At 34.4% G+C, this 9,642-nt stretch overlaps 1 protein-coding gene across 1 annotated transcript; it reads right to left on the bottom strand.

The window, feature by feature from the left end:
- Nucleotides 1-3,565: 3,565 nt before the first annotated feature.
- LOC113718680 (uncharacterized) lies at nt 3,566-8,295 on the bottom strand. The gene is made up of 2 exons (XM_072072163.1): nt 7,941-8,295; nt 3,566-5,371 (listed from the first exon to the last, which is right to left on the bottom strand). Exons 1-2 carry the CDS (start codon nt 8,229-8,231, stop codon nt 3,566-3,568), a joined length of 2,097 nt encoding a protein of 698 aa, XP_071928264.1. The 5' UTR covers nt 8,232-8,295.
- Between the last annotated feature and the right edge of the window lie 1,347 nt (nt 8,296-9,642).

The following is a 9,642-nucleotide window of genomic DNA, read 5'->3' as shown; positions in this document are numbered from 1 at the left end:
AGAAATAGGACAAGGAAAAATAAAATTACAACCACATATTTGTAAAAAGGTTTTAGAATTTCCAGATAAGATAGAAGAAACAAAGAAACTTCAACAATTCTTAGGATTATTAAATTATGCAAGACCTTTTATTAAAAATTTAAATAATCTAGTAGCACCATTGTATAATAAAACCTCTTTAAAAGGGCAAAAATTCTTTAATAAAGAAGATGTCAAACTAATACAAGAAATTAAACAAACAATAGGCAATTTACATGATCTAAAATTACCATTAGACACAGATTACTTGATAATAGAATGTGATGGCAGTAGTACCGGATGGGGAGCAGTTCTTTTTGCAAAACCAAACAAATATAGTAATAAAAACAATGAACAAATCTGTAGATACGCTAGTGGTAAATATAAGGAAAAAGGCAATAGAAGTAGCATAGATAATGAATTATTAGCAGTAAAATATAGTTTGGATAATTTTAGACTCTTTATAATCAACAAATCTGAAATAACTATTAGAACAGACTGTGAAGCAATAAAAAAGTTTTTTGATAAACATAATGAAAAAAGAAGTTCTACTAGAAGATGGTTAAATTTTGTAGATAGTATTATTGGTAATGGATATAAAGTAGTTTTCGAACACATTAAAGGTAAAGATAATAATTTAGCAGATTTTTTATCACGACTTTTTAACAATTCTTCTGATCTCTTAGCAGATGGCATATAACTTCCAGAAAGTCAAAATTGGCCAGTGGGAACTTACAAAGTACCCTAAAGGTACAAGTCTACATTTCCATAGCCAAGAGGAAGGTAATTTAGAAGACATCCAGCAGGATATCTTAAATAACCTCTGGAATAGCAGAAATAGCACTGATAAAGTTAGAAATCTTAATATCTTAGCATTTTATTTTAGTAATCTTCCAAAACAAAGTTTTTCATATTATGTAGTGGTAAAAGGAAAAATACCTGGAATCTATTCTAAATGGATTTCCGTTATAGAACAAATAAATCATTTTCATAATCCTTTATGGAAAGCATTTCATAGCATACATGAAGCATTAGAATTTGCTAGGCATAATATAGGAACAACATTTTATGTAGATCCTAAGGCTAGCATGGACAGCATGAGGGCTCCAGTATATCAAAATACAGATGCCCCTAGTAGCAGTAGAAATTATCAATATGCATTAGAAAAAGATAACACAAATAGAATAGAATTTTGTAGACATTGTAAGAGCATGGAGCAAGCTATTAGAAGTTTAAATTTAAAGTGTAGAAATTTTGAAGAAGAAGATCTTTCTCAAAAAGAAAAGATAAAATCTTTAACTGAACAACTGAAAGAAATGTATAAGATCTCAGGCTCACAAGGAGATACTATTCTCTCACAAATTTCTGAAATTGGGGAGCTCAAAGGAAGGCTGTCTCATACAGCATCTCAAATGGCCAGTTCTTCATCCGGCCCAATAAAACAGACAATTTTTATAAAAGAAAAGCCCATTTCAGAAAGACCATTTGAATTTCTTAAGCCCAGAATATCCTTTAAACCATATCACCTACTTAATTTCCTCCCTTTACATATCCAAGAAATTATTAGCCAAAAAGCCCAAGCCCAATATTATTCAAAATTAATGGCAGTCCAACAATACTTTTATGAAATAGCAAAAGACCCAATTAGAAATACAGCAGCCATTAGACTACATCCATCTTTCTTCATTAACCCAGAAAAACATTGCCCAAACAATCCAGAAGCCTGTGACCACCAGAAAATAAATAGCCATTGTATACATACACTCAGTCATTTTTTCCTCAGAGCAACTATTATCTTATCAAAATATTCATCCCCAAAGATACTAAGAGTGAATGGGGAACGAGTTATTTTAACACCACAATTTCTTATGGATGCCGGATTCCTGGAAAAAATTATTGTTACAAATCCAGAAGATACTCATTGTCTTGGAACTCATCTCGGATACTTCATCAGAAAAATGTTAGACTATGGACAGTGGGCAACTGTACATATCAAATCCGCGCCAGCAGAATGGATAGGACTTTTTGATATAGAACCAGCAATACATAGAATGATGATTACAGTTAGCAATATACCACCAGCAAGGAGAACGACAGAAGAACTAGAAAAAATCAGCAGCAGTCTAGTGGAATGTCCATTAGAATTAAAAGAACAATTGATAAATGCTAAAATGATCCAATTAGCTTACAGACATTTCATAGATCAATGGGAAAATGGGATTAGATTAGTATATGAAAATAAGATACAAAAGATATATGTCCCATATAGGTTTAAGTTAGAAAAAGATTTCACTATAAGCACCAATTATCCAGAAGTTTTTGAAAAATATTTAGAAGGATATTATATGAGCTCAGGAGCAAGGCATTTGGATATCGAAGCAGATGAAGAATATAATGATGATCATTATTGGGAAACAATGGGACCAGAAGAAATGAGCAACATCGAGAATATGATGGAAGGATAATTCTTCGGCCATCTTGTCCAAAGCTATAATAGATCGGTCATAAAAGCTTTTATTGTATAGTTTGGCCAAATTACTTTTTGTATAGGACGGCCATAGAGCTTTTAGCCTTTATTCGCTGACAGCCACATTGTATAGATAGGCAATATTGATTTGATGTTTTTACGGATTTCAGTAGGTTTTAAGTCCGTAAAAGTTAACATGTCATATCCACGGACTTTTAGTCAAAAATTTTAAGTCCGCACAGTTTACACAGGAAGTCTATAAAGGCATACGTCCCAAACCAATGTTGGGTACGATGCACTTACATCCTGTAAATTAAAGCATCCAATAAAAACTCCAATTTCATACGTTCTTTAGCAGTTTTTTACAAGTCTTTAGCTCTCTCATATTTCTAAGCATAAGACGAAAGAGAAATAAGAAAGTAGAGATTTAGGCAGCCAACCCTAGATTAGATCCAAACAACCGGAAACTCTGAAAAAGATACCTTGTTTTTAGGATCCTAAAAGACCAAAAGACGGTGTAGTACCCATTAAAGCCTTTCAGTTACAAAGCAGGCGCCAGGGGAAGATCCGGTGAGGCAAAACTCCTAATCACAAGATTCCCATTTTCACAGCATCAGAAGGAAAATTTGGATTTAAAGCAAGGAAGGTAAAATCTCAGTTATCTTTCTTAAAGTATCTAGTAGTCATCAATTTCTTAAATTCCAGTTAATCATCCTGATATTTTATATGAATTTTGAACCGCCTTTTCAATTTACATCCACTCCAGAAAACGCATACAGATTAGCATTACAAAGCCTCAGACAACCAGATACCTATTATTATTTTGACAAAATTTTAGAGGAAATTGAAACAACAGACCAGTGTTTAGCACATATACAAATAGAAGAAGCTAGATTATCTAAAGTAGCACACCACCATCCCGCATCATTTCTAAAAAATTTAAGACAAGCAAAAGTAGATTTACTTTGGCATAAATACTCTGAATTAAAATCAATAGAAAGACAAAAATTAGAAGAACAAGAAAAATATAAAAATAAAAGGAATTTTTGTAATAAAGTTTGTAGAACATCTGATTAACATTTAATTAATCACGTAAAAGACTTTAATTAGAGCCGTAAAAGTCCAACATAGTCCAACATAGTGTAGTCCAACATAGGTCTTTAATTGGAGCCGTAAAAGTCCAACCACTAGTGTGTTTGTCTGATTGTGCATATCATGCATTTCAACTTCCTGTGCAGTACTAGATTCAATATTCTTTTCTACCAGCTGATTCTGCTCTAGGTTCTGTTGCCTATGTGGCTTATTTTGCTCTTCGAAAGCTTCATTTTTGGCTTTTCCAGATAGATAACACTCCTGGTCAATGTTTTCATGTTCCTGTTGTTTGTCACATCTTTCAGTGCCTCCAATTAATTGTGACTCTTGCTTGATCACCATATTATGCTGTTCTCCTGATACAATTTCTTCTGCAATAACACCAGGTTTTCCAATTTCAGTTTCTGTCACGGTTTCCTCTGTTAGACTGCATCCAAAACTTTCTTGTCCATGTCCATGTACTCGGTTTGTCCCTTCAATCCCCAAAGCCCCTTCTTTTACTTCATTTTGTTCCTTAATCACTTCAGTTTTCTCTTCTAACATCACTTCTTGAGTTTCATTAGCCTCCATTTCTTCAGCATTAGTTTGGCTTGCTTCTACCAACAAATCCTTCTTTGGCCTACCCCTACGCCTCCCAGGTATCGGTACACTCTTCTTATGAGCTTTTCTTCCTCTCACAGTTCTTTTACAAGGTTGAGCCCTTTTTCTTTGCTCCTCCGTTGACTCCCTCACAGTCTGAATGTCATGTTCTTCAAGTAAACTAGGTTCTCCAGTCACTACAAGCACTGTATCTTCCATACAACTCTCTCTTGCAATCACCTGAATCACCTGATTCTCTTCTTTTGCAATATCCAATTGTGCAGTTGTTTCTCTAAGTCCATCCTTCAAGTAATCTTCTTGCCCCACCACTTCAACCTCTGCTTCTTGCTGCAGCATGCATACAAGATTTACTTCACTGTGATTTTGCAGTGGCTGATCCTCTTCTTCTTTTCCTTCAATATAATGAGCCTGGTCCTCCCTTTGTTTTTCAAGCTCCTCTGCTTGACTGTTGTCCCTGCTAACTGATTTTTCTTGTAATTGTTTTTTCCGCCATTCCTCCTTAGTTGCCACTTCAAATTGGTCAAAGTCAGTGTCTCTCAGTGCCCTGGTTTCTTGTCTTTGACCACACTCCTTTATCTTTCTTCTTTTCCTTCTAACTTGATCACAGCCCTCAAGCACCTCATTTTGTTCTTTCTTTCTGACATTTTGCTCTTCTAATTCTTTGACTTCCTCTTCTAACATCAGCTTGTCAGAATATACTTGATCTTCTACATTCTTCTTACGTGGTCTACCACGTCTCTCGACTCTCTTTCCTTTACGCTTAATCTGTACTCTCTTTCGTTGAGTAGTTCTCTTGCGCTGTCTTCCCCTTTTTTCCCCTCTTTTCTGCCTTCGAGCATATGGACGGTTACTCCTTGGGCTAGAAAAGCTGCTGCAGGAAGTGCTTGAGCACCAGCTGGGGCTACTAGGACTGGACTCAACACCATCATGAGAGGTTGGACTGTAAATATTACTGTGAGTGACTATATGACTAAGATTATAGAGACTGTCAGGACTATGTTCATCTCCAGTCATATAGAACCTGTTACCAGCTTTTACAAGAGCTCCATCCTCACAGAGGTTTTTCAAATGGTACTTGAATAAACTATCATGAGCCCTTGGCAAATCAGGATACTCTTTCCTAATAAACAGTGATATTGCCTCCTCAGTAGATCCACCTTCCTCATTCAATTTTTCAATTGCATGTTCAATCATCTGTGCAAAGTGCATGAGACAATAGAACTAAGAACGTAGCTGAAATTTATTCCATGCAATTTAAGAATTTGGTTGGATGTACTATCTTGAAATTATAGTAATAAGATTCATTTGCAGATTTATGTGGCGCTCTCAATCAGTCAACAAATAATCAAAATTTCTACCAAATTCAAATTTAACTTACACTTCCCAATTACCAACCTTATTTGAGGAACACATGTTTAGCACAGAAGTTAACTCATCATAGTTGTAGCACTTCTTCCTAAACACAGTCACATGTTTACACATTCACTTCGCATATATAAAACGAAAGATCTCAATTCACATTAGGCTACACGAAATACCCACTAGAGTGTGCTTTTGGAAAAAAAAAAAAAAAAAGGGTTGTGAACTGAGCTAGAATTTCAACATCATGTTGAAACTTTAAGAATTTTGTGTTCAGGAAGTGGTACCTAGAAGCCAGTACTACAATCGAAATACATGGACGGAATCTGTCCAAATCCATTTTGGAACAATGAGCACTTGATGATGACCAAAATACAATTTAAGCAAGAAGCACCCAATAAGGTGTGATCTCACAGAAAAACCCTCTTACCCCAACATGGTCATCCAAGAGTAGTGGTGGCAAAATGTGCAGGATCTACTTGGGTTTGAGATGGGACCGTGTAATATGGGTTTAGGCACAACCTTATTCATATGTGTTTTGGGACTAATTTGGACTGGATTACTTTGGGATGGGTTTAGATTTATCCCGCCCAATACCCAAATCTATTTCCTGTATTCTTTTTTCCTTTATTTTTTTGTATAACTTTAATATTTTTTATTTATTAAATTTCTTTTGGTCTTATTGGGAATTTATATTTTCCTAAATTCTTTGTTTCCTCAAATTTTCCTTTATTTATTTTCTATGTATATATATATTTTTTAATCTTTGATTTCCAATGTTGCTAAATTTTAGTTGAGGAAAAAAATAAGTCCTACAAAACTTAAAAAGACATTTATTTATGAATATAAAGAAATGCCATTGTATGGACTTGTATTTATGCTATTGCAACCTGTACAGCTAGTGAAATTAGTTGTAGCCCAACAATAAGCTACAAGGATGAAAGTTTAGTAGCATTAAAACCCTTCACATATGCAGCAGAGGCACATCAACCTGAATGCTTCAGCCTGAACAACTAAAAAATAACACAGCTTCCTATATTTTATATTTTTATTTAACGGCCAACAATTTTTCAGAATCATTTAATCTAGATAACTAGATGGTTTAAATTAAAACTCAATTTATAATTACTATTTTAATCTTTCCCTTGCAATATAGAAGAGAAAGGAGAACAGGATTTGAAAACAAAAGAATTTCTAACCACATGACCCTGCTTTATTCCCCATATCTTCAGCAACAACAACAAAGTTTATTCGTTAGGGAGGGAGGAGCTTTAGGATTAATTAAATTTTTGATGAGATGTTTGGGCCCCAATGGGTATCCAAATATTTCTCAACAATTTCCATCAATTGATGGGTATAAATGGGATTAGTCCCATCTCAAGTCTAAGCTCAAAATTAGAATACCCATCCCGTCCAAAGTCCCTTCTTTGGACATGGATAACCCATTGGGACTTGGTACATATTGCCATCTCTATCCAAGAGGCAGATTTCTCCGGAGAGCAAAAGAGTGAAGTGGAGCTAATAAGCTTTGAGAAGTGAGCTAAAGCTATTTACACCTCTCCCTAAAGCATCTAACCGAATGCCCTGCTGTAAACGAAACTTTTCTTGAACGCATCATCCCAATATAGTCACTGAAAATTAATAAAATGCTGCTAGTTGTTTTGAGGATAACCTACAAATTTGGACACTGACAAGATTGGATTTTCACAATTATTTCAAACAATGAATTTATTAAATCTGACCGTCCTCTTGCTTAAACACACAGAAAAAGCAACCAGCCTTTGGGATTATTTTTCAAAAGTGTAAAAATTTCTTAAATTCCTCCCTTTAGGCATGGAGTTCAGCTCGAGCAGTGCACTACTCATACTCGACTCGATTCGACTCGATTGCATAATCGACTTGACAAAGTAATATTCAGAAGTCGACTTTGCCAAATAAAACTTAAAAAAAAAAAAAAAAAGGTGAAGTGGATTTTTATAAAGTCAATCTTTGAGAAAATAGACTTTGCATTCGGTTAAAATTTGACTTTACCAAATAAAGCTAAACATAAAAAGAGAAGTCGAATTCTAGGAAATCGACCATCTTAACAGCCACATTTATTATTACATATTTTTTGGGTGAGTCACATTTATTATTTATGCTTAAAAAGCTGATCTTTTTCAAGAATAAAGCTCCAAATACTGCAGCATTACTCAATTTGATCATCAATCAGCATTTCTATTACAAATGCTTGTAAATCCAACAACCCTTTTGAGAATAAACCAATCACAAGCTTGCATGTTTATACGCAGGGCAGATTACAGCATTAAAAGTGCCAAAAAAAATTGTATTACGGAAAATTATAAAAAAAATGGTAAAAGAAAAAGAAAAGGAGAAAAGGGAAAAGGGAATAATGCAGACTTACAGCAGCATAAGGGGGATGATCAGGAGTGTGAAAATCAGGGAAGAAGTCATGAAGGCGCTGTTCAATCATGGACCTTTGCAGGGGGGATAAAGACTTGGTTGGAGAAGAGGATACAACATATCTCAACAAAAAAGCTTTGAAGTTTTCCATTTTAGTACCAGTTGCATGGCTGTGTTTTTGGCCATTATCGAAAGGGAAACTATTTTCATTGCTGAATTCCTGGGTCTTGGGTAGTGGGTTTTCAGTTTCAGGTGGGATATCAGGAGAAAATGGTGGTTCTTGATCGTCCATTTTTGGGGTAAGGAGGAGGGGAAGTTGAGGTCTTTATTGTGTTGACTGACGAGTGAAAAACAGAAAAGGGTGAGATAGTTTGTGGGACTTTTGTGTTGGATTTAGGAGTAGGTAGGTACAATCGAAACTGAGTCTATTCGAGTTGGTTGAGTTCTTGAAAGTTAAGCTTTAGCTCGCATAATATTTTACATTGTTCGAATTCGAACTCAATCTCCCGCTTATCGAGCCCAATCAAATCTAATTGAGTTTAAGAAATATAAAGTTATATTTTATATAATTTTAATCAAGAGGTGAAATAGACATTTTATATTAATAAATAAAAAAATTAATATGTGTGTGTGCACACGTACGTGTGTGTGTGAAGGTCGATTCATTAAATTCGATGAACTTTTAAACTTCATATATTAAACTTAAACTCAACTCATAAAGTAGTTTGAACCGCTCGAACTCGGTCCATGCGAGTTCCAACTCGAGTTTTGACTGATCAAGCTGGCGAGTTACTCGATTAAGTTCGACTCGTTTGCACCCCTATTTATGACAGTGACCGAAGTACAAGAAACTAATACCATGTAAAGAGACTTTGGATTTTCCGAGAGGGCCAGGAGGACTAGTTTTATATTATATCATTTGATCAAATAAGGATTATATTTGAAACAGATCCCTGAAAAATAGTTAATGAATATATAGATAGGAGATTATTTTTTAAAAAAAGAATAATTATTGTAGTATTTTTTTATAATGTGATATATTTAAGATTAAAAAGATAGTTAGAAAGATTAAAAAAAAAAAAGAGTAATTAAAAATGTGTATTTACAATGCCAACAATTTTTTTTTGGGAAAAAAATTGGCTAGCCAAACAAACCCGACCCTATAACTCTATTAGTTATGCAGTACAATATATCTTGGAATTTTTTCCCTTTTTCAGACGCAAGTTTAATAATTGGAGGACTTGTATGGGATCCTGGAATAATGTTGGTTAAGATTTTAGAAGACAATACAGCACTAATATTGTAATAAATGTCACTGGAATAAGAATTAACAACAAAATCATGGAGAACGAGATATTAGTTGAGCACTCGACATCGAAACCTCAAAGAAGCATAAAATCTCTGGCTGGATTTTTGCATCATTTCTTTATACCTTATGGTGAGTAGCTTTTACTGCCAAAATATCATGTAAGATTGAATGTACTTGTAGCAATTACCCATTTGACTAAAAATTAGCATTAAAAAAGAGTTGTATGATGAGATTTCACGCACGAAACTTAGTTAATTTATTCTAGGTGGGGTTTTCTGCAACTAAGCAAAACTGTTTTAGCTTTGGCCTGATGGTTTACACTTTTTAGCACAGTTACAGGATACGGAAGTGCAAAAATGTAAACTGAAAAAGAAGAGAATAACTGAATGAGAAA

Source organism: Coffea arabica, chromosome 11e (genome assembly GCF_036785885.1).
Source record: "Coffea arabica cultivar ET-39 chromosome 11e, Coffea Arabica ET-39 HiFi, whole genome shotgun sequence".
Lineage (NCBI taxonomy): Eukaryota > Viridiplantae > Streptophyta > Magnoliopsida > Gentianales > Rubiaceae > Coffea > Coffea arabica.
This window is presented reverse-complemented; position numbering and strand designations above follow the sequence as displayed.